Source organism: Hyperoodon ampullatus, assembly GCF_949752795.1.
Source record: "Hyperoodon ampullatus genome assembly, chromosome: 3".
Lineage (NCBI taxonomy): Eukaryota > Metazoa > Chordata > Mammalia > Artiodactyla > Ziphiidae > Hyperoodon > Hyperoodon ampullatus.
Window position 1 is genome coordinate 42,426,095 of NC_136916.1, and position 26,524 is coordinate 42,452,618.

A 26,524-nucleotide genomic window follows, 5' to 3' on the forward strand; every position below is an offset into this window, starting at 1 on the left:
AACAAACTAAACATCAAAAGAAAACCTACATTTCTGTCATTACAAATTGCAGAATTACCATAATAAAAGATCATTAATTATAATTAAACTATGTGGTTTATGGCAGTAGTTCCAGCATTTTGTTTTATCCTTCTTATAATCTAAACAGTTATAAATAGGTAAACAAACTTATTAATAATAAAACTGTAAGGAGACTAGAACTTCAAACTATAAATCAATTTCCATTAAGTTAAGCAAAAATGTCACAGCATCAAGCAGCTGAAGTGGTTTAACCACTCATCGTGAAAAAAAAAAATTTTTCCCATTAAAAGAATGCTTACATAGAATCTGACCCAGTCAAAGGTAAAGTGTTCTGCAAATGTTTTCCATAGATGCAAATAACTTAAACAGATTAAGCTAGAGTAACCTTTTATTTAGATTCCAAAAATGTATAAATTCCCCATGTTATCATTTACTGAGCACCTCCGTAATAGGTGTGCTATATTTCCCATCAAGTGCAAACAGTGCTCAGATATATTTAGCAGATGAAATAACCCTTCCTCAAGAATGAATACAGATTTCTAAGCAAGCATTTTTAGAACTGTATATGTAATACAGGAATCATTGGTATGGGCTGTTTTGTAGTTTGCTTAATCTTCTAAACACTTTTAAGAGATGGCTGTTAACAATGAAGAAAAACTTATAATAAATCCTTTGAGAAGTTTCTGTTGATAGCCCTAAGATAAGAAAAACTTGGGCACTTTATTCACTGTATGTATATGATAATGCCTTCCCAGAATGCATATTACTGACAGTTTATTACTATGTTTTATTCTCCCTCAGTGTGTACTTTCCTGTTACTTGCAAACGTCTCCTTCCTAGAATCTACTGCTCCTGCTGATACTGACAATACCAGCTAACGCTGCCCTGGCACACACAATGTGCAAAGGCCTGTATAAGCATTCACACGCACTCACACATTTCAGTCTCACACAACTCTCTGAGGTAGGTATTACTACTACCCCCATTCTACAGAGGCATGGAGAGCTTAACAAATTTAGTCAAAAGCTCACAAAGCTGGTAACAACAGCAGAATCTGAAGTCAGGCAGTTGACGCCCAGAACCTCTGCTCTTCATTGCCACCATATCAATTAAAAGGACCTTTGTTTTCATTATTTTTATAAACATATAAGTAATACAAAATGAAGTTCTATGACACAGTTTTCTAACCTGGGCATATATTTGCTAGTTTTACGCCATGAAAAACCTGTCACAGCTCGCGGATGTGCCAAATAGACAAAGGAAAACTGGGCAGACGCCTGTCTCCTTTCCACTCCATGATGATCCGGAGGTATAATTGAAGACTTCCAACCAGTCATAGGGTACCACACTTTCAAAAGACAATCATCCTGTGAAAATATATAGGCCAATATAAAATTAATTTGTATCTACACATTTCAAAATTTAAGTGGTTTGAAGAAGCTTTAAAAATTAAGCTATATTGGTATCAGTTTATTTATCTCTTGTAAAAATAAAATACAGTGTGTGTGTGGAAAAAAAATTAAGCTATATATAAAAACTAAAATGTGACCTATACATAATACAAAACTAAACCTAAAATGATGCTTATTATTCTAAATAATACCATCCTTGAGAAATAAATGGTCAGTGTGCTCATTATCAATCTTCTCTGCATAAAGGTACTTTTCCAACAGAGATTGAAGCCAAATTCCCCCACTTCAATACACAAAGTTCACTGTAAAGAAGACTCTGGAACCAGATGCTAGCCTGGATAAGAAAGAAGCCATGTTAGCTGTCACTGTTATCATCTTCTCCTTTTTGAAGAGATCTGAAAGGATGAGACAAACCCTTTTTAAATATGAATTGCTTCTTACTCTAAGTCGGGACTCAGCAAACTCTTCCTGTAAAAGGCCAAGTAAGTTAGGCTTTGTGGACCACACAGCCTGTGACACAGATTCTTCTTGGGTTGTTGTTGTTTTTTTTTCTCTTAGAACCCTTCAAAAATGTAAAATCCACTCTTGGTTCATGGGCCATAGTGTTCTGATTCCTACTCTAAATGATGAGAGGGCATCTAGGCAGTTTTGGGGAACCACTTCTATGCCCACTTAAGAAATTTAAAGGTATAACAATAGGCACTGACTTTATCATTTTACTTAGTTCTAAGAATTTTGTTAAAGGCCTAAATAATTTTATCTTATTTAACAGAAACTATCTCTTTTATAGTGCTTCATCCTCTATGGTGAAACGTACATGAAGGAAAATAAAAAATTGATAACATTTATGTAAAAATCTCAATCTCTAAGAAACAATGAAATTATGTATATGTCCAAATATTTTCACCTGGACTAGACAAACACTTCCGTTTTTTTCCATCTTAGTATTCATTCTCAATCTATACTACATAATGTATGTTTCCACTAAGGTCTCATTTATTCGGATATTTGAATTACACAGCAAATCTCTTTAAGTACTTATTCTGAGACAACCACTTAACAGTGCACTAGTTGCTTTCCTCCAAGTACTTTCTCCACCTTAGCATCATTTTCACCTTCCCAAATTTACGGCACAACCTATGGCAGTAGTTTCAGACTATGTACCACAAAAACCCTTGAGGTACCTGAGAGCCCTTAAGGAGTCATAAAGGAAAGTCAGAGAGCCTCCACAAGCCGAGAAATCAAGCCCCTTTTCCCATTCCCGCCAGCTTCCCCCTCAAATGAAGCAGCCTCACCATTCTCATCTGTTACTACCTAAAACTCTAAAACCACACACAATTAAACTAGAAATCAGTACAAGAAAGATAGCTAGAAAATTCCCAAATATTTATAAACTAAACAAAAACACTTCTAAATTACAAGACAAATTTTTTTTAATTTATTTATTTTATTTATTTTATTTTTGGCTGCACTGGGTCTTCGTTGCCGCACACAGGCTTTTCTCTAGTTGAGGTGAGCGGGGGCTACTCTTCATTGCGGTGTGCGGGCTTCTCACTGTGGTGGCTTCTCTTATTGTGGAGCATGGACTCTAGGCGAGTGGGCTTCAGTAGCTGTGGCTCGAAGGCTCTAGATCACAGGCTCAGCAGCTGTGACACACAGGCTTAGTTGCTCCGTGGCATGTGGGATCTTCCAAGACCAGGGATTGAACCCGTGTCCCCTGCATTGGCAGGCAGATTCCCAACCACTGTGCCACCAGGGAAGCCCAGCAAATTTTAAAATATGTTGAACTGAATGAAAATGAAAGCAAAACATAAAAATTTGGGGGTCGCAGCTACATTAGCACTTAGAAGGAAATGTATAGCTTTAAATGCTTACATCAGAAAAGAAGAAAGGTCTCAAATCAATGGTTTAAGCTTCTACCTGAAGCATCAAATAAGAGCAAAGAAAACTCATACTAAAGAGATATAAAGAAGAATAAAAACCAATGAAATAAAATACAAAAATTATAGAGAAATCAATGAATCCAAAAACTATTTGTGAAAAGATCAATAAAATTGATAATCTATCTAGAAAGACCAAAAATATTTAGAGAAAACACAAATTACTATTATCAAGAATGAAAGATGGGACATGGCTATAGATCCTACAATATGTTAAATCCCTTGAAAAACAATTTCAAAAAAAATTGACAAAGGAAGAAATAGAAAACCTAATAGCTCTACATCTATTAAAGATGCTGCATTCACAATTTCAAGTCTTCTCACCAGAAAACAAAACCCTAAAACTACAACTAAAATCTGAGGCCCAGGTGGCTTTACTGATGAACTTTACCAAACATTTAAGGAAGAAATAGCACCAATCCTTCACAAAGTGTTTCAGAAAATTGAGGAAAAGATCTCATTGTATAAGGGCAGTATTATTACCAAGATAACAAAACCAAAGACATAAAAAAACTATACAGGAATATCTTTCATGAACAAAGATGCAAACACCTTTAAACCTAATCCATCAGTATATTAAAAAAAAACACAAATCATGACCAAGTGGAGTTTATCTCAGCAAAGTGAAGTGGGTTTAACACTGGAAAAATCAATAATTGCATTTCATCATAGTAACAGAATGAAAAAGAAAACCTACATAATTATCTCACTATATGCAGGAACAGCACTTGACAAAAGTAAACACTAATTCATGGGGGAGAACAACGCCCTCAGCATATAGGAATAGGAAAAATAAAAGGGAACATATAAAACATGATCAAGTTGAGTGACTCTACAATAAACCTACAACTTACATCATATATAATGGTGCAAGACAATGCTCTTCCCATAAGATTGGGAGCAATACAAGAACGTCTGCTCTCATCAGTTCTACTCAACATTGTACTAGAGGTCCTAGTACTTGCAATATATTGGGTAAGGGAAAAAAATAAAAGGTATACAGATTAGAAAGGAAGAAGTAAAATTGTCTTTGTTCACAAAATCCTAAGAAAACTACCCAAAAAGGCTGCTAGAACTGATAAGCAAGGTAATAAGATTAAGGATCAGGGCTTCCCTGGTGGTGCAGTGGTTGAGAATCTGCCTGCTAATGCAGGGGACACGGGTTCAAGCCCTGGTCTGGGAAGATCCCACATGCCGCGGAGCAACTAGTCCCATGAGCCACAACTACTGAGCCTGCGCGTTTGGAGCCTGTGCTCCACAACAAGAGAGGCCACGACAGTGAGAGGCCCACGCACCGCGATGAAAAAAAAAAAAAGACCAAGGATCAAAATACAAAAATCAATTCTATTTCTATATTTAGCAATAATTAGCCAAGTAATTTCTGTAAATACCTTTTACATTAGGAAGATAAACTTAAATTGTGTACCCTGAAAACTATGAAACACTGCTAAGAGAAAGAAAACCTAAATAAAAAGAGAAATGTACCACATTCGTAGATAAGAAGACCAAATGTGGGACTTCCATAGTGGCGCAGTGGTTAAGAATCCGCCTGCCAATGCAGGGGACAAGGGTCGATCCCTGGTCCGGGAAGATCCCACATGCTGTGGAGCAACTAAGCCCGTGCACCACAACTACTGAGCCTGCGTTCTAGAGCCACAACTACTGAAGCCCATGAGCCTAGAGCCCACGCTCTGCAACAAGAGAAGCCACCACAATAAGAAGGCTGCACACCGCAATGAAGAGTAGCCTCTACTCGCTGCAACTAGAGAAAGCCCACACACAGCAACGAAGACCCAAAGCAGCTAAAAATTAATTAATTAATTAATTAATTTTTTAAAAAATTTAAAAAAAGACCAAATGTTACTAATGTACAATTCTTCCCAAATTGTTCTATAGAGATACAATGTAAATAAACAGCATCAAAATCACAGCAGGCTTTTTTGTAGAAACTGACAAAATCTGTATGGAAATCAAAGGACTGACACCACCAAAAATATTTTAAAAGAAAAGTACAAAGTCAGAGGAAACTACTTGTTTTGGGACACAATAATCAAGACACATATTATTAGCATAAGGGGATACATACACACACACACACACACACACGCACACACACATATATCACAATGGAACAAAACAGAGAGGCCAGGAACAGATCCACACATGTATGGAAAACTGATTTTCAACAAAGTTGTCTAGGAAATTCAATGGAGAATGGATTGCCTTTTTAAAATACCACTGAAATATCTTGATATACCTTTGGGGAAAAACTGACTTCAAATCAAACGCAAAAAAACCACCTCAGGGGTCTTCCCTGGTGGCGCAGTGGTTGAGAATCTGCCTGCTAATGCAGGGGACACAGGTTCGAGCCCTGGTCTGGGAAGATCCCACATGCCATGGAGCAACTAGGCCCGTGAGCCACAACTGCTGAGCTTGCGCGTCTGGAGCCTGTCCTCCGCAACAAGAGAGGACGCGACAGTGAGAGGCCCGCGCACCGCGATGAAGAGTGGCCCCCACTTGCCACAACTGGAGATAGCCCTCGCACAGAAACGAAGACCCAACACAGCAAAAATAAATAAATTAATAAACTCCTACCCCCAACATCTAAAAAAAAAAAAAAAAAGAAGTGTTGATCAGTATGATTATCCCTGATTTAAAAAAAAAAAAAAACACCTCAAAATGTAAAAGTCAAAACTATAAAACCTCTAAAAGAAAACAAAGTAAAATATCTTTGTGATTTCAAGGTAGACAAAGATTTTTTAAATCTAGGCCACAAAAAGTACAAACCAATTTTTAAAAATTGATGTTAGATTTCTTCAAAATTAAAAACTTCTGCACATCAAAAGACATTGTTTAAAAAAAATAAAAAGGCAAGTTACAGACTGGGAGGAAATATATATAATAGATTTATCTTTCAATTGTACTAAATATACAAAGAACTCTTACAATTCTATAATAATGAGAAAACAAACCCAATTTTTTTAATGGGCAAAGGACAAATAAACACTTTACCAAAAAAAAAAAAGTATACCGACAGGCAATAAGCATGTGCTCAACATCATTAGAAATCAGAGAAATACATATGAAAACCACAATAAGACACCACTACCCAGACTATTAGAATGGCTAATATTAAAAAGGCTGACAATGTCAAATGTTGGCAAGAAAGTGGAGCAACTGATATTATTCAATTGTTGGTGAGTATGCAAAATGGTACAACTTTGGAAAGCGCCTGGTACTTTTTTGTAATGTACCATGTGACCCAACAATTCCACTCATAGGTATTTTTTACCCATGAGAAGTGAAATGTTTATACAAAGACTTCCAAATGAATGGTCATAGTAGCTTTGTTCATTGTAGCCTAAAACTCCATACAACCTATATGTCCATCAACAGGTGAATGGATAAACAAATTATGATATATCCATATAACAGAATACAACTCAAATAAAAAGAACAAATTACTGATGCACACAACATAGATGAATCACAAAACACTGTGCTAAGTGCAAGAACTCAGACACAATAGAGTATACTACACAATTTCATTTACATACAACTCTAGTGAAAACAAATCTAATCAATAGTGATAGAAAGCAGAGCAGATAGTTCCTATCTGGAACTAGGAATAGGAGTAAGGATTAATTGGGAAGAAGTAAAAGGAAACCTTTTGAGATGATGTAAGTGTCCAATAACTAGATTGTAGTGTTGTTACATAGGTCTTTAAATTTGTCAAAATACACTGAACTGCACATTTAAAAATAATTTCATTTTATGTTAATTATATCTTTTAGGTTAATTACATATGGTTTAATTATACCATATAAAGTTAATTATAAAAAAGACATAACAAGATTTATATAAAAGGATGTTCATTTTTAATGGCAATAGAAAAAAATTAGAACTACTAAATGTTCATTAATAGTTATCTGGTTAAGTTAAACTATGGTATACATTCATTCATATAATGGAAAATTAAGTTGCCTTTAAAAAGAAAAGATATATCTGTATTGACACATCAATCTATCTATGATACAGTAAGTGAATAAACAGCTTAAAGAATATGTACACACACACTTCTGTGTGGTTTACAAAGGCATCAAAAAGTCTAAAAGAACATATATTAAACAGAGAACAGTGGCCATTTTTTTTTTACTGGGGGTATGGCTTTTTGGCTGGAGATTTTCATTTTCTCTGCATGTTCCTCTTAATAATAAATACATATTATGTTAAAGAAGTAAAGATATTTCCATGTTAAAGGGGGAATAAAGGGCTTCCCAGGTGGCGCAGTGGTTGAGAGTCCGCCTGCTGATGCAGGGGACACGGGTTCATGCCCCGGTCCAGGAGGATCGCACATGCCGCGGAGCGGCTGGGCCCGTGGGCCATGGCCGCTGAGCCTGTGCATCCGGAGCCTGTGCTCCGCAGCGGGAGAGGCCGCGGCACTGAGAGGCCCACGTACAGAAAAAAAAAGAAAAAAATCCTCAACAAAATATTAGCAAACCAAATCCAACAAAACATTAAAAGGATCATACACCATGATCAAGTGGGATTTATCCCAGGGGTGCAAGGGTTTTTCAATATCTGCAGATCAATGTGATATACCACATTAATAAATTGAAGAATAAAAACCATATGATCATCTCAATAGATGCAGAAAAAGCTTCTGACAAAATTCAACACCCATTTATGATAAAAACTCTCCAGAAAGTAGGCACAGAGGGAACCTACCTCAACATAATAAAGGTCATATATGACAAGCCCACAGCTAACATCATACTCAACAGTGAGAAGCTGAAAGCATTTCCTCTAAGATCAGAAACAAGACAAGGATGTCTACCCTCATCACTTTTATTCAACATAGTTTTGGAAGTCCGAGCCACAGCAATCCGTGAAGAAAAAGAAAGAAAAGGAATACAAATTGGAAAGGAAGAAGTAAAACTGTCACTGTTTGCAGACATGATACTATTCATAGAAAATCCTAAAGACACTACCAGAAAACTACTAGCGCTCGTCAGTGAATTCAGTAAAGTTGCTGGATACAAAATTAATATACAGGACTTCCCTGGTGGCGCAGTGGTTAAGAATCCACCTGCCAATGCAGGGGACACAGGCTCGAGCCCTGGTCTAGGAAAATCTCACATGCTGTGGAGCAACTAAGCCCATGAGCCACAACTACTGAGCCTGCACTCTAGAGCCCACAAGCCACAACTACTGAGCCCGTGTGCCACACCTACTGAAGCCCGTGTGCCTAGAGCCCATGCTCTGCAACAGGAGAAGCCACCGCAATGAGAAGCCCGAGCACCTCAACACAGGGTAGCCCCCACTTGCCGCAAGTAGAGAAAGCCCGCACACAGCAACAAAGACCCAATGCAGCCAAAAATAAATAAATAAATAAATGTATTTTTTTTACATTAATATACAGAAATCTGTTGCATTTCTATACAGTCACAATGAAGTATCACAAAGAGAAATTAAGGAAACACTTGGGATTTCCCTGGTGGTCCAGTGGTTAAGAATTGGCTTCCAACACAGGAGACGCAGGTTCAATCCCTAGTCGGGGAACTAAGATCCCACATACCATTGGGGCAACTAAGCCCACGCATTCTAGAGCCCACACATCACAACCAGAGAGCCCATGTGCCACAACTACTGAGCCTGCATGCTCTGGAGCCCACACACCACAACTAGACAGAGGCCTGTGCACCACAATGAAGAGCCCACGCACCGCAATGAAAGATCTCACATGTTGCAACGAAGATCCCACGTGCTGCAACTAAGACCCAATGCTGTCAAACAAATAAATAAATAAATATTTTTTAGAAAGAGAGAGAAGTTAAGGAAACAATCCCATTTACCACTGCATCAAGAAGAATAAAATACCTAGGAATAAACCTATCTATGGAGGTAAAAGACCTGTACTTGGAAAACTATAAGACAGTGACTAAAGAAACTGAAGATGACAAAAACAGATGGAAAGATACACCATGTTCTTGGATTGGAAGAATTAATATTGTTAAAATGGCCATACGAGGAATTCCCTGGTGATCCAGTGGTTAGGACGCCATGCAATCTACAGATTCAATGCAATCCCTATCAAAACACCAATGGCATTTTTCACAGAACCAGAACAAATAATTTCAAAATTTTTATGGAAACATAAACAGAATTTAAATAAACATCTAGCAAGCAAACCAAAAAAAAACAATTCTTGAGCTGAAGATTTAATCAGGTAATCCTGTGGTGGGAGGAAGGCTCTTTAATAAGTAAGACTCTACGCTCAGATAAAAAGTTAAAATACTCTTGAGCCCTCTAAAAATTTAATTTACCACACTTATTAAAAATAGATCTTGGGGGCTTCCCTGGTGGCGCAGTGGTTGAGAGTCCGCCTGCTGATGCAGGGGACACAGGTTCGTGCCCCAGTCCGGGAAGATCCCACATGCCGCGGAGCGGCTGGGCCCGTGAGCCATGGCTGTTGAGCCTGCACGTCCAGAGCCTGTGCTCCGCAATGGGAGAGGCCACAACAGTGAGAGGCCCACATACCGCAAAAAAAAACATCTTGGGACTTCCCTGGTGGCAGAGTGGGTTAAGAATCCACCTTCCGATGCACGGGTTCGAGCCCTGGTCCGGGTAGATCCCACATGCCGCAGAGCAACTAAGCCCAGGCACCACAGCTACTGAAGCCCACGCACCTAGAGCCCGTGCTCTGCAACAAAAAGAGGCCACCGCAATGAGAAGCCCGCACACCACAACGAAGAATAGCCCCGGCTCGCCACAACTGGAGAAAGCCCACACACACCAACAAAGACCCAACGCAGCCAAAAATAAATACATAAATAAATAAATTTATTTTTTTTAAAAAAGAGATCTTACCATCAAAAGTACTCAATGAACTATAATATTAAAAATCCAGAAGGTAATTGGATTTGAATCCCCAAACACCTGAGCTGAAATTCTGTCATGTGTAGCAGAGGCGCTGGAAAATGCCTTCTAGTGGTAGATCACAGTCACCATCTGTTTCATCAAGTCAGACAAACTTGGCTTTATTAACAGCAGCAGAACAGATTGAAGAGGAGAGGAAGCCAACATTACAAAGTTAGTTTCTGTTCTTTTTATTAAGAGCATCTTAATTAGATGTGGTTATCTTCTCAAAAAAGTGAATAAGTTTTTTAAATCCACGACATACTTTATTAACCCCCAAAGGCATTCTTTTTTTTTCAATTAATTTTTATTGGAGTATAGTTGATTTACAATGTTGTGTTAGTTTCTGCTGTACAGCAAAGTGACTCAGTTATCCACTCTTTTCTAGATTCTATTCCCATATAAGTCATTACAGAGTATTGAGTAGAGTTACCTGTGCTATACAGTAGGTTCTTATTAGTTATCTATTTTATATATAGTAGGATACATATATATATATATATATATCCTTGTGCTATAAAGTAGGTTCTTATTAGTTATCTATTTTATATATGTCAATCTCAAAGGCGTTCTTATCTTTCCCTCAGAAATGTGAAACACTTAGCTCTTAGGAGAATTGAACATTAAAAGCTTAAGCGGGGGGGGGTTTCCCTGGTGGCGCAGTGGTTGAGAGTCCGCCTGCCGATGCAGGGGACGCGGGTTCGTGCCCCAGTCTGGGAAGATCCCACATGCTGCGGAGCGGCTGGGCCCGTGAGCCATGGCCGCTGAGCCTGCACTCCACAACGGGAGGGGCCACAACAGTGAGAGGCCCGTGTACAGCAAAAAAAAAAAAAAAAGCTTAAGGGAACATGACTAATACAATGAAAAAAATACTCAATAATCAATTGCTAAGGCTGTGTGCAATAAAAATTCAGAGAAAAAATGTATTAGGCATCATGGAGTGCACAAACAGAATCGCCTTTGAGGAGCTTAAAATCTAGTTGCTCCATTTAAGAGGACATACATTTAGTCTTTTTACTTATTTTTGTCTGAAGCACAAAGGTATCTTTCAGATTCATTAGGGAGTTCAAATAATCAGAAGATGTTTAGACAATGAATAATGATCATCTTTCACGGCTCATTAATAGCTTTTAAAGCAATAAGTGACCCTGTCAAAAGACCATATATCCTAAAATAGTCTCAAAGTTTAGCCAGCTGGAACACACAGCAGAGGCAAACGTCACACACTGGGTGAGCAAAAGGAGATAATCAGAAACATTAAGAATGTATGAGGGAAATCGACTACAAGTCCTGTCATTCAGCTACAAAAAAATAAATTCTGCCAACAACCTGAGTGAGCTTGGAAAAGGGTTCTGCCCTAGTCAAGTGTCCAGGTCAGAATTCATCCCAGCTGACACCTTTATTGCAGCCTTTAGAGTCCCTGATCACGGCACCCAGCTATGTCCGGACACCAAACCCACGGAAGTTGAGATAATAAATGTGTGGTCTTAAGTTGCTAAGTTTGTGGCAATTTGTTATGCAATAACAGAAAACTAATACAAACTCCTAGTGATAGTGTTACAAGTAAAATTAAGGCAGGCAAAGGGAATAGAAAGTACAGTGGTAGGTGAGATGCAGTTTAAAGGGGTGCTTAGGTAAAGCCTCACTGAGACAGTGACATTTAAGAAGTTAAGGGGAAAAGCCACGCAGGTCTCTGGGGGAAGGATTTTTCTGGGTAAAGAGAATGACAATTGCAATAGAAAATGAGGAGAAAAACTTGGAGACAGCAGCTATAAGCAACCCTTTCGAGGTGTTATAAGGAGGGCACAGAATTAACAGAAACTGAGATAGAAGGTCAAGAGATGATTTTTGTTATTGTTTTTGTTCGTTTGTTTTAGAATGGGGAAGATTATAGCACATTTGGTATGCTGTGCTGTATTAGTCATCTCAGGCTGCCATAACAAAATACTATAGACTGGGTGGCTTGAACAACAGAAATTTATTTTCTCACAATTCTGGAGGTCAGAAGTCTAATATCAGAGTGTCAGCATGGTCAGGTTCTGGTGAGACCTCTCTTCCTGGCTTTTTGACAGCAACCTTCTTACTGTGTCTTCATGTGGTAGAGAGAGAACAAGCTCTCTGGTATCTCTTCTTATAAGGGTACTGTTCCTATCATGAGGGCCACCCTCATGACTTTATCTAACCTTAACCTCCAAAAGGTCCCATCTCCAAATATCATCACTTTGGGGGGTTAGGGCTTCAGCATATGAATGGGGAGGGGGGACAAACATTCAGTCCATAACATATGCTAATGTGATGCCCCAATGGAGAAGGGAAAACTAATTGAGAAGAGAGGAGAGCACTGCAATACTGAGGTCCCTGAGTAAGCAAGGACAAACGGAACCTAGTTTACAGGTGGAAGAACTGGCCTTGTATAAAAGCAGACCACTCATCCATGGCAACACAAGGGAAGGCAGAACATACATGCACAGATGTAGGGAGATAAACAGATACAGGTAGGTGGTGGGAGTTTATCAAAGTTCTCTTCTGATTACATCTATTTTCTCAGGTAAGAATCCATAGTACACAAATGCTAAAGTGGGAGCATGGACTGTCATATGGGACTCTACCAACACCCAATGGTATAGATCTTCAGTTTAAAATACAGTAGCTACATAGAGACAACACACGGTGTTCACGCAAGGTGATAAGTCAGATCAGAGGTGCCTGCATAACACCATAAAAAACAAACAAAGAAAAAGACCCCTAAGGACTATCGCTAAGTGAAAGGATGAAATCAAGAAAAAACCCTCTCTGAAAAGGAATATGGTAAGGAAGGGTTCATCTGCACCTGAACTCTGAGTGAAGGAAAAAGTCTCCGCTGGGCATCTGTAACGACAAAACAGGCCTCATGAGACCCAAGCGCACACTGTGTGGCACAACTTCCAAGCTGAGAATTTAGTTTAAACTGGGTGTGCCCCCAGGTGCCTGGCAGAAACTATATAAACCTTTCCTAGAAGAATGCACACTCAACCCAGGCCTCAAAGCATCCCTACGAATGCACTTGCAAAAAATATTTTCTCAATGAAATACAAAGCCAACTGATTTTGGTGCTGTGAAATCTAAAATATCTGGGTTAAAATCCCAGCTCTACCTTGTGACTATCTCTGTATTCTCAGGGAAGTTCTTAAGCCGCAGTTTCCCCTTCTGTAAAGCAGTTGCCCCATAGGGCTTTTGAAGGCACAGTTTCTCGTACGTAACTGTCAACAGCTACCGTCGCTATCATAACAGTATCAGTAGTTATTAGTCTAAAATTACTCATAAGTTTTACTTAATAATGCAAAATAAAAGTTGTCACTGCCAAAAATACTTCTGCACCATCCACCACCACCCCAAAACAACTGAGCTTGACTCTAATCCATACTCTGGACAACCCATGAATCAAAAAGTGAATCACAATGAAAATTAGAAAAATTTATATTTAGAATAATAATAAAAATAATACACATCAAAAGTTATGGAATTAAAAAAAACTTATGGGATAAAGCTAAGCTTAAAGGGAAATCTATAGTGTTAAATGTATACATTAAAAACAAAAAAGGCTGGGCTTCCCTGGTGGCTCAGTGGTTGAGAGTCCACCTGCCGATGCAGGGGACACGGGTTCGTGCCCCAGTCCAGGAAGATCCCACATGCCACAGAGCGGCTGGGCCTGTGAGCCATGGCCACTGAGCCTGCGCGTCCAGAGCCTGTGCTCCGCAACGGGAGAGGCCACAACAGTGAGAGGCCCAAGTACAGCAAAAAAAAAAAAAAAAAAAGGCTGAGAAAAACAAAAAAGGCTGAACATCTAAAAAAGTTTGAGAAAAACTATTAAGTGTGCAATAGCATTACGTCTTTAAAAATGTACATAACTTAATATTTAAAAATACTTTATTACTAAAAATGCTAACCATCATCTGACAACACAGGGTTGAAACAAACCTTCACTGTGTTAAAAAACACATTATCTGCAAAGCACAAAAAAGCAAAGCACAATAAAACCAGGTATACCCGTACAAAAAAGGAAAAATTATTTGCCAAGCCTCACTTTAATACAGATCTCATAAATCCTAAATAAAATATTAGCAAAGCAAATCCAGCAAGGACAATACATTACAATCAAGTTGAGATTATTCCAGAAACAGAAGATTTATTTAACACTTGAAAATAAGTCCAACATATTTCATCTTATTAAATAAGAAAATAATGATAATATCATTAGATGCAGAAAAAGTATCTGCTAAGATTCAACATCATTTGTGATTTAAAAAAGAAAAATCCTAGCAATCTACAAATAAGAAGGAAACTTCCTTTATCTGAAGAACAGTATCTATAGTAAACACCTACAGTAAATATCACACTTAATGGCGACACAGTGAAAGGCATCTTTTTGATACTGGGAACAAGGAAAAGATACCTACTCTCAGCACCTTTACTCAACACTATACTGGAGGTCCTAGATACTGCAGAAAAAAAGAAGACACAAAACACTTAAGAGTTAGAAAAGATGAAATAAAACTGCCATTATTCATAATTAATAGAATTATGCACATAGAAAATTCAAAAGCATCTACAGAGGACTTGTTAGAATTAATGAGTTTATTAAGATTGCTAGGTATAAACCCAATATACAAAAATTAATTGCATTTCTATATACCAGTAATAATTATAAAATGATACCATTCATATCATTTTCGACATCAAAAAAATCAAATACCTAGGCATGAATCTAACAAAAGATATTTAGGACCTCTAGAAAAAATTATAAAATATTACTGAGAGAAGTAAAAAGATCTAAATTAAAGACTATATCATGTTCATAGATGAGAAGACTCAACTGTAAAGACGTCAATTCTCCCAAAACTGATCTATAGAGTCAATGAAATATCAATCAAAATCACAAGAGGTTTTCTGTTTGTTTTATAAAATTTATTATGCTCATTCTAAAATTTATATGGAAATACAAAGGGCCAAAAATAGATAGGATAATCTTAAAGAAGGAAAACAAGATGGGAAGACTTGCTCTACCAGATATCAAGACAATTTAAAAGCTATAGCAACGAAGGTGGCATTACTACAAGGAAAGACCAATGGACTAGAGAAAAGAATCCAGAAACAGAGCCACACTAGTATGGACATTTGATTTTGACAAAGGTGGCAATAAAGAGCAATGGAGAAACAAGAGGCTTTTCAACAAATTGTGCTGGACAACTGGATATCCATACAGAAAAAGTGAAACCTGATCTCTTCCTCAAACCATACCTAAAAACTATTCCACATAGGTTTTAGGTCTAAATGTGGAAAACAAAAAATTAAATGTCCAGATTTGAGACCAGAGGTTCTGAGGTCTTCTGACCCAAGGCACCTGCAGATAGAATTCAAGATATAAAAAATATTTTTGATACCTCAACTGTATCCTCTCATGCCTTAGCATTTTAGTGAGCCAGTTCCAGTTGACAGCAGCCACATATCTTTGCCTGAGTTTTCCAGGAATTGTTTGTAAGTGCTGAGAATTAATGCTCTGCTCTCACCAGCCTTCGACCCATGTGTGTATGTGTGATGTGTCTGAAGAACAAGTGTGAGGAACATAATGTTGTGAGGACCACTAACTCCCAGAGTTAGCCAGAGATTTAATCTTGTTAATCACCTGCATGATAATACACTCTTTTTTAAGCACCTTCACTTCCCTGCCTCAAATCCAGTATATTTTTTGGTGAGCATTGCCTTATTAATTACTTGAACTCGAATCCTTGTCTGAGGGTCTGCTTCTTGAGAAACCAAGAAAACCAAGACCCAGAGTTACAATGAACTTGAGTAGGGGAAAAAAATTACTTCTTTATTTTTGTAACTGCTAATTGAAGGAAATGCTAAATTTCAGTTATGAATATAAACATACCAAAATGATGTTAGCAGTACTTGTGACTTTGTCTCTAACAGAAATCACAGATGTTTTAATATTACATGACAGCTGCTGCAGATACCTCCAAATATTTTTTACACTCCTCACTACACTGAAACCGTTATTTATTAGTTTACTGCTAAACCGCACATGATCACAGTCTTTCTGCCTATAATGTTATACAGTCTTCCTGTCTATAATGTCATCAACTATTGAGCAACTAACTACCTCTGTGCCAAGTAATTGTTCAACCACAAAACAGTTGAGAGTTCTACAACTAAAGATTAACTCAAAAAGCCTTGGATGAATTCTGATGTTCTTGGAAAACTTATCCCTGCCTTGTAAAGTATAATATGGAAATTTTAATTCATAAACAACAACTAAACTTTAACCTGGGATTTTTTAATGCAATTTTTTCTTACTGAATACATTAACTAAGAAGTAAATAATTGATATCATCACAAATTTATTTTTTAATATCTTGAAGGTATATTTCAATAACCATACAGTATCATTTTTATAAGCTCAAAACTATACCAAAATAAAAATTATATTCTTTGTGAATTTACACCTGTGAAACTATTTTTTTTTAAAAGCAATGAAATAAAACATAAAATTCAGGATTCCGGTTGCATAGGTGGGAGGGGAATGAGGAGATGCAAGAGGAAAATAGTAACCCATTAGTTTTATGTCCTTTGTCTCAACTGGGTAGCGGGTACATACATGTTCATTTGTTTAATTATTATCTTATATATAACTTTTATATATATTCATTTTATACTTAGGAAATATTATGTATTTAAAAAGGAGCATTCATAGAATCAGAAAAAAATTCTTGAAAATCAAAAACGTGATAGCAGGAAAAAATTATTTCTAAGTTAAAGCTGAACACCCCACTCAGAATTTAAACAAACAAACAAACAAAAAATGAAGAGGGGGGAAAAAAAAGAAAATTAGAGGATCAGTATAGAAGGATCCACATCTGAATAAGGGGAGATCCAGAAAGAGAGAAAAGAGAACACGAAAAGAAGGAAATAACACAAAAGGAATAATATAAAATAATCCCCCTGAACTGAAGGACATGAGTTTTCAGACTGAACAGGCACATCAAATTGCCTGCACAAAAAAAGTCTTTATCCCTTAGAGATACATACTAAAATATTTATAGATGAGTGACCCATACCACGATATACTGAAATTTTAGAACACCGGGATAAGGGAACATTCTTAAAACCTCTACAAGCTAGAGCTGGGAGAGCATGGTCATAATGGCACTATACCTCTCAAACAGCAACACTGGAAGCTGGAAGGCAACAGAAGCATGATTTTTAAAATTCTGAAGGAAAATTAGTTCCAACCCAATGCTATGCCCAATCAAATAAAGCATAACAAAGAAGAAAGAACTGTTCAGACTTGCAAGGCCTCAAAAATGTTTTTTTCCCATTCATCTTTTCTCAGGAACCTACTGGAGGATATCTCCATCAAAACAAGGAAAGGGGCTTCCCTGGTGGCACAGTGGTTGAGAGTCTGCCTGCCGATGCAGGGGACACGGGTTCGTGCCCCGGTCTGGGAGGATCCCACATGGAGCGAAGCAGCTGGGCCCGTGAGCCATGGCCGCTGAGCCTGCGCGTCCAGAGCCTGTGCTCCACAACGGGAGAGGCCACAACAGTGAGAGGCCCACGTACCGCAAAAATAAACAAAAATAAAAATAAAACAAGGAAAGAAGATGATAAATGATGTGAAGAAACAGGGAATTTAACAAAGGAGATGGGCAAAGAGAATCTCCTGAGGTTGGTAAAAGAAAATCGTGATATGAGAGCACTACTATTTTAGACTCAGAGAACAACTAAGCCAGATTGGAGCAAAGAGAACAGACATTTCCAGGATACCTCCTACGTGGGATTATACTGAGAGAAGATCCAAAGAATTTCAGAGGTGTGGGGGATGAATTAGGTATATAGATAACTAAGCAAACAGTAAAACAAAGTTAATTACTAACACCAACGTAATTATTCCATGAAAAGTCTTTTACACACTCTTAATGTGAATAATAAATAGTGATTTTCCCAAATATTATGAGATGCTTATATCAGAAAGACAGGAGGAAGGGAAGTGAATATGTGTATGTGCTAAGTGGAGATGAGGTTGGGACATCAGCCAGAGAACTAAAGTCTTAGCCTCCATAATAGCAAGGCCAGAAATTATACATAAAACCAAAAGGAAAAAAAATTTAAAAATTTTTAAATGGGAGCATAATCAAGTTACTGAAGAATATGTAAAGAAATACTAAACTATGCAATTTTATGAATCACTGCCTCCAGGACACGAATTAAGAGTGAGAAGAAGGGAGTGTATCTTTTCATTATAAATCTAGTAGTAATATTTTACTTTTCAAATTATGTACATATGCTATTTTTTAAACCTAAAAATTAATTTTAAAAACCATAAATTTTCACAAGGGTCAAATAAGAATAAAAATAATAGCCATTATTTCCCAAACGCCAACTACCTATGGGAAACATAGCAGATCTTTTACAAAAACTATCACTATTCCTCAGGCCATCTTTGTAATGTAGGATTATCCTAATTTTACAGATGAAAAAACTGAACATGAGAATGAACAAGGAACACTTTTGTTTTGTTTTTTCTGTTTATGTTTTGTTTGGTCCTTTACCTTTCCAGCAGTAGCAAAATATTCACCATCAGGGGACCACTCCATCAAATGTACAGATACTGAGGTTCTAAAAAAACAAAATTGAACAGTTAGCATTTTTAAAATCTGGAACACTATATATATAAATGGTCAAAATAAGATTTTCATAACATCATCAAAACAAGAGTGTTTTCACCTCTCGAAAAAAAAATATAAATATTTCACCTCCCTAAAAATACAAATTAATTCATTAAAGCTAATCCAAAGCTCACTTTGGGGAGCCAAAGAAGAATGCAATTAACATGTATAAATGCTATCTGCAACCTACATGCCCCACCAACACCCTAATGTAACATTTGAAAACTGAGCTCATCATCTTCCCTGGCTAGTTGGATCCCTTCACATACTCCATATTGTTAATGGATCCCTTCACACAATCCTTCCACTTGAAAGAGTGTCTCACAACTTTCACATCTTCCCTCTCCCTATCCCACCTATATCTCATGCATTAATGAATAATTCCTACATATCAACCTTCTCAACCCAAGTCCTGAGGTTATTAACTATGAAAATATTTTCATCCTTTTTTTAAAACAATCAATTGTAGCACAGATTAAAGGATGATGTTATAATGGGTTTTGGTTAGAAAAAGTCTATTTTTCTAGGCTTCTAAGAACATATCTCAGGAAGCATTTTTTTAATTAATGAACATAACAGAGTTAGACACTAACTTGCACTGCCAGATGCACTTCCAATCATTTAAAACAGGAGGAATTTTATTATCGATTTCTTCCTCCTCTTCCAGAATGTCATCCCCTGGAGGAGCCCACAACTGAATAGAATCAGTTGCTGTCAACAATCTGTTATCTGAAAATTAAAGAATGTTCAGATGAATAAGCAAGGATTACCTAGAGAAATAAACACACATGTGGGCTTCTGCTTAGGTCTAAAAACTATTCTGTGAAAAATAAGCAATATTGCCTATGAAAAACACTTGTGGAGTATATCCATTTAAAAGTTAGAATCCACTGGCAAGAAAACTTGAGGGAAACTTGAGAACAAAAAAGAAAAGCCTCCTGACAAAGAGCTATTGTCTATCAGGTAAAACTTAAAAAAAAAAATAACAACAGAAGTAGAATAACGAAACAAACCCCAAAAAACTCTATATATATAACACAGAATATTCTCAGGATATGACGGAACTAAAGATTAATGAAATTTGTTTTTCTACATGGACTATTAAAATTACCCTCACTAGTTGTGAATGTAAAAAGGGACAACAGCCATTATCATTAAAAGTTTCTGAACTTTCAATATTAAAGACAGTAATTTCCCGAAATACAAATAACAAAATGAGATAGGGTTTTTCTGATCTTGTTTTATTTCTGATTTTATTTCTTAATAAACACAGTAAGAGTAAAGTACAGCACATTAATTAATGAAAGAAATCATCATTGTTTCTTGGAACAAAACATTCAAAAGTAGCAGGGGAAAGCACAGAACAGTAAATTAAGCACTGTACAAAGCAGTGTATATGAAAAAGAAAAAAGTATACTCATTCACTAGCAAAAAGAGAATACTACTGATCATTTTCTTATTATAGGAGACTATATCACAGTGTAATCACACACTTAAAATAAATATTAACTTTTCATAATTTCTAAAGATAATCGCTAAATACCTTGAGGGTCCCATGCTAAATTGTATGTCACGGAACTCAAAAAAAACTGCCCAGTTTTAAGCCACTGACACTTGAGTTGCTGAAACATAGAGAGAGAAAGATATGTTTTCAAAGTAATATCCACAAGCACTACCATATTATCATTTTCTTCAACTGAAGACTATGATCTGAAACAAAGATGTAAATATTTCACTATTATTTTCAAAATACTGTTTTTAAAATAATTTCCAATGATTCCACTTACTATTCTACCATATCAGGCTGTTTGCCACGCCCAAACAAAGCATGTCTCCCAGGCTTCCTTCCATGTCTATAAACACAATCTTTTTTTTTTTTTGGCTGCGCAGGGTCTTCATTGTGGCATGCAGGATCTTCAGTGAGGCATGTAGGCTTCCTAGTTGTGGCATGCAAACTCTTAGTTGCAGCATGCATGCAGGATCTAGTTCCCCGACCAGGGATGGAACCCGGGCCCCCTGCATGGGAGCACAGAGTCTTCCCCACTGGACCACCACGGGAGTCCCCTATAAACACATTCTTATTCTTAGGGTATCCCTCCCTCTCTTTTCCGCCTGCAAACTCCTATGGTTACATCAAGATCTAGCTAAATCATCACCTCTTCAGTGAAGCCTCTTCTGACATCCTGGCAGCACTCAGAGCACTTTTTACTTACATTCTACCATTATAACACTGGTCACACTGAATTATTTGTTTATATATCTGACTCTCCTACTACACTGCAACTCTTCAAGGGCAGGAATTATGCCATAATGAGCTTTGTGTATTCAGTGTTGTAATGACTGGTACACAGATGCTCAATAAATGTTTATAAAAACAAAGTAAAGGCACATTAGAAAGAAGTACAAATTAACACAATCCTATGGAGTCAATGTCTAAAATAAAACTAGATATACCTTCCAAAAAGCCAACAAATTTGAACTATATAATATATAAAACCCACAAACCTGACCTATATTTGAATAATTTCCATTCTATTTTCTTACTGTTTCATTCTAAAGTATAGAAAGATTTAAAATTTAAAAGTCACAGCTCTTTCCCATGAAGACAGTAAGTAAAAAAGTTTAGATATCTCTTTGCAGTAGACAAACATAAAATGTCCTTTTGTGAAAGTATAGTGCAATGTAAAGCCATGTCAAGGCTTTTTATAGGCAAGTTATACATTAATTGCTTGGCAAGTAATAATTTAATAAATGGCAATGCCCTCACTTATTATAATACTTTTAAAATGTTTAACAATAAAATAATTTATTCAAGATTTCATGACTATCTAGAGGTGGAATTTTAAAATACAACTACAAAACCTGAATTTCAGTATCCAAAAGTAATTTTATATTTATTAATCAGGGAAAAAGTTATTTTTTAAACCCTATCACTGCTGACCCAGCAACAGTCACAACAGTATTTTAAATACTGCTCAACAGAACTATTTACAGTAATAATAAAATCATTCCTAACACTAGAGCTATCCCTAACATTCTTTCCATTAGTGCTTCTCAGAGTGTAATCTGTGGACCAATTACATCGCAGAAATTTGGGGAGTGAGGTCTGGAATCTGATTTTTTTTTCTTTTTTAATTTAATTTTTCTTTTATATTAGAGTATAGTTATTCACAATGTTGTGTTTTGGATGTACAACAAAGTGAATCAGTTATACATATACATACATCTATTCTTTTTCAGATTTTTCTCTCATATAGGTTATTACAGAGTATTGAGTAGAGTTCCCTGGGCTATATAGTAGGTCCTTGTTGATTATCTACTTTATATATAGTAGTGTGTATATGTTAATCCCAAACTCCTCATTTATCCCTCCCACACACACCCCACCTTTCCCCTTTGGTAACCATAAGTTTGTTTGCAAAGTCTGTAAATCTGTTTCTGTTTTGTAAATAAGTTCGTTTGTATCATTTATTTATGGAATCTGAATTTTTTTTCTGTAAATTTATTTATTTTATTTATTTAGTTTTGGCTGCATTGGGTCTTTGTTACTGCATATAGGCTTTCTCTATTTGTGGCGAGTCGGGGCTACTCTTCGTTGTGGTGTGAGGGCTTCTCATTGAGGTGGCTTCTCTTGTTGCGGAGCATGGGCTCTAGGCATGCAGGCTTCAGTAGTTGTGGCTCGTGGGCTCTAGAGCATAGCCTCGGTAGTTGTGGCACACAGGCTCTAGAGCGCAGGCTCAGTAGTTGTGGCACACGGGCTTAGTTGCTCTGCAGCATGTGGGATCTTCCCGGATCAAGGCTCGAACCCATGTCCCCTGCATTGTCAGGCAGATCCTTAACCACTGTGCCTCCAGGCAAATACAAATGAATTTTTAAATATGTACTCCCAATGACTCTTAAGTACTCTGAATTTTTTTTTTTTTTTTTTTGCGGTACGCGGGCCTCTCACTGTTGTGGTCTCTCCCATTGGCAGAGCACAGGCTCCGGACGCGCAGGCTCAGCAGCCATGGCTCAGGGGCCAGCCGCTCCGTGGCATGTGGGATCTTCCCGGACCGGGGCACAAACCCATGTCCCCTGCATCGGCAGGCGGACTCTCAACCACTGCACCACCAGGGAAGCCCTGTACTCTGAAAATTTAATATGCATTTCATAATATTATCATAGGGAAGAGACTATGATATAATTTGTACTTCTGGGGGGAAATGTAAAAAAAGTATTCATATACATACATTTAATGGAAAATATCAAAACCACTTATTTACTGCAGTTAAGAATACAATTTTTTTTTAATTACTGATAAATATGTCAAGAGGTGAAATCTTGGCGTTCAGATTTCACACTGGCAGTTTTAACTATTTGTGAGTGATGGTGAAGTTCTAATGCATGTAGTAATTTTAAAATTAAAAAATTTTTCGAACCATATTGGATTTAGACAAAATATAATTCAGCACCCAGTGAGTTTACCTAAGCTCCTAACTCCTTCATTCAAATATTTAGAAGTACCTGTTATGTTCCAGATACTGTTCTAAGTACTTGAGATGCATCAGTGAACAAAAGAAACAAAGCTCCCTACCCTCATGGAGCTTACATTCTAAACAGTAATCTATAAATAAATAAACAAGATAAGTGCTCTATTGAAAAAGGTTTAAAAATAGAAGGATAGACAGGTTAGAAGGAAGGTGGGAGAACCAAGTGGCAATTTTTAAAAGGGTGTTCAAGGGACTTCCCTGGTGGTCCACAGGTAAAGAATCCGCCTTCCAATGCAGAAGACGCAGATTCGATCCCTGGTCGGGGAACTAACATCCCACATGCCTCGGGGCAACTTAGCCCGCCTGCCTCAAAGAGAGAGCCCGTGTGCCGAAACCTACAGACCCTGCCCGCGCACCCCAACTAGAGAGAGAAAACCCGTACACCACAACTAGAGAGAAGCCCTCATGCCACAAATAGAGAGAAACCTGAGCAGACCGCACACCATAACGAAAAGATCCCGCATGCCTCAACAAAGATCCCGTGTGCTGCAACTAAGACTCGACACAGACAAAAAAAAAAAATTAGGAAAATAATTATTTTTTTTAAAAAAGGGGAGGGCGGTCAAGGCACATCTCATTGAGAAGGTATTACTAAGCAAAAACTTAAAGGATCTGTAGGAACTGGCCCTGGAGCTATCCAGAGAAAGAAGGACATTCCAGACAAAAGAACAACCAATGCAAAGGCTCAAAGATGAGAGGGCAACTATCCAAAGAACACTGAAAATGCCAGTGTGGCTGGAGTGACCAGAGAAGACAAGAATAGTAGATGAGCTCTGAGAGGTAATAAATGGGTGCAGGTGCGGGGGCAAGGCGGGGGTGGAGGAAGAAGGGCTGTAGTCTATTCTAAGGCTTTTTGGCTTTAAATGTGAGAGAAGTATGGAGCCATTAGAGTTTTTAGCAGAGAAGTGTCATGATCTACTCTGCTGAGAACAGAGAAAGGGAAAGGGGATAGATATTAGACAGGAGACTAGTCTAGTAATCTACATAAGAAACAACAGGAGTTCACCTGGGGTAGATCCCAATTAACAAGGCAAATCTCAATAAGCAATATTCTAGGAAACTGATTTTCTAAAAGGCCTAGGGATATATTCCTAGTGAATGTAAAAGATCTTACCATAAAGCACCAGACAAACTTCACACTGATATTCCAGACCACCTTCAGCACCAGCTCCTAAGGAGCTCTTTATTGCTGTCAACTGGATTCCCAACTCAGTTATAAAACTCTTCTACTACCATTTAATACTTACACAATTTCTCTTATGAGAATTTATGCCCAAGGGCTCAAAAATACAAACAGCATTACCATATGAAGCTGCAACCTAAAAAAGAATGAACAAAGCATTAATATTTAATGAAAAGAGAAAATAAAGGTAACTTCCTTTTCACAATAATGTATAAACTGATTACATACAATCCCAATACAGTATTTATGGTTTATTCCCTTCCATAAATATAACTGGAAAAGTACTGGACTTAAGAATCTCTTCTCTTATCAAAAATTCAGCAGGCTTTATTTTCCATATCAAATACAAGGTTGACCTATTCAAAGAAATCATCCTTTCCTATAAAAATTTCATTTTTAAATGCAGAAATAACTTTTATTAACAAAGACACATTTCAGTGGTACATCTGTCAGAAACTTTAAACTTTACAATCCAGTGAAAATAATATAAAAATCATTAGAAGTAGAAAAAGACATCAAAGAGCAACACGTTTTAAAAATATATCAAATAAAATGCCATTAACTATACCATCAAACAAAAAATACCAATTGGGAACACCATGTAGAAGGAGGAATAGAGAAAATGGACTAAGGAGAAACCAGAAAGACATCCACTGCAACTGGAGGAGAAATAGCTGATATAGACATCTCTAGTGGACTTAATTTAAGCTAGGGGTTTGGGGGCCAAGAGGACTTTGCTCCAGGTCACATATCTGATGAGAAGAAATACAAATTCCTCTATTCCTAGGAGCTTACCAGAGCATGTTTTCCAATAATTCCTTGAAAGCCAGTTCCCAGTTTATCTTCCTCTTGGCAAGAGGGAAACAACTACAGGGAACAGACCAAAAACCATCTCTTCTCACACCTCTAGGTCTATGGGTTAACCTATAAAGCTAAATTAGGTATACATGTTTTTAAGGCAAGCCAAAAAGGTCTACTGTGATTTCAGGGCACTCTAATGCAAAAGAAGTGATTTCATTTATTTATTTATTTATTTATTTTTAGTATCTATAGTCACTCAGAGTGTATTTATTTATTTGTTTGTTTATTTATTTATTTTTAAATATTTATTTATTTATTTTGGCTGTGCCAGGTCTTAGTTGCACCACAAAGGATCTTCGCTGAGGCATATTTAGTTGCAGCATGCAGGATCCTTAGTTGCAGTACGCAGACTTCTTAGTTGTGGCACGCATGGGATCTAGTTCCCCAAACAGAGATTGAACCCAGAACCCCTGCATTGGGAGCGCTGAGTCTTACCCACTGGACCATCAGGGAAGTCCCCAAAAAAGTGATTTTAATTGTTATTTAATATCTAACTTTCTTTCCAAGAAAAAGCTGTTTACTCCACAATGGTAGGGGGAGAGCTACTTAAAATGCCTGGCCACGGTAACACTTAGGTAAAAGGTGTTATGAATGATCACATTCAACATGTCAATGAATGAATGAATGAATGATTATAACTGGTTAATACAAAGTCATAAATTTGAAAGTAATCATCACAAGGACTGGGGATAAATGAAATAAAAGAAGATGGCAATAAAAGACAATGAATCAGAGATGTCACAATTTGGGCTTCTTTACCTTCAACCAGGTTAGAAAAAGTAAAAACATGGTTATGAAAACCAAGGGCTTCTATATTTTAAAAAAAAATAAAAACAAAAACAAAAATTCTGCTCCCAGAGTATCTATTGTGATCATCACCAGCACATAAATAATTTTAAAAAATGCATCTCTGACAACTATTGTAACAACTCTAAGCAGGTTTAAAGCTACCATG

General features: G+C 37.2%; 1 protein-coding gene across 9 annotated transcripts in view; it reads right to left on the reverse strand.

Moving 5' to 3' along the window:
- DMXL2 (Dmx like 2) overlaps positions 1-26,524 on the reverse strand; it is a gene marked incomplete at both ends in the record, with an annotated part of 175,883 nt that overhangs the window by 113,306 nt on the left and 36,053 nt on the right. For all 9 annotated transcript variants that reach the window (XM_079701342.1, XM_079701341.1, XM_079701337.1 and 6 more), the window contains 5 exons: positions 1,210-1,388; positions 18,880-18,946; positions 19,590-19,725; positions 20,540-20,618; positions 24,773-24,844. In XM_079701342.1, coding sequence (XP_079557468.1) covers positions 1,210-1,388; positions 18,880-18,946; positions 19,590-19,725; positions 20,540-20,618; positions 24,773-24,844 — 533 coding nt within the window. The remainder of the gene's footprint in view (positions 1-1,209; positions 1,389-18,879; positions 18,947-19,589; positions 19,726-20,539; positions 20,619-24,772; positions 24,845-26,524) is intronic.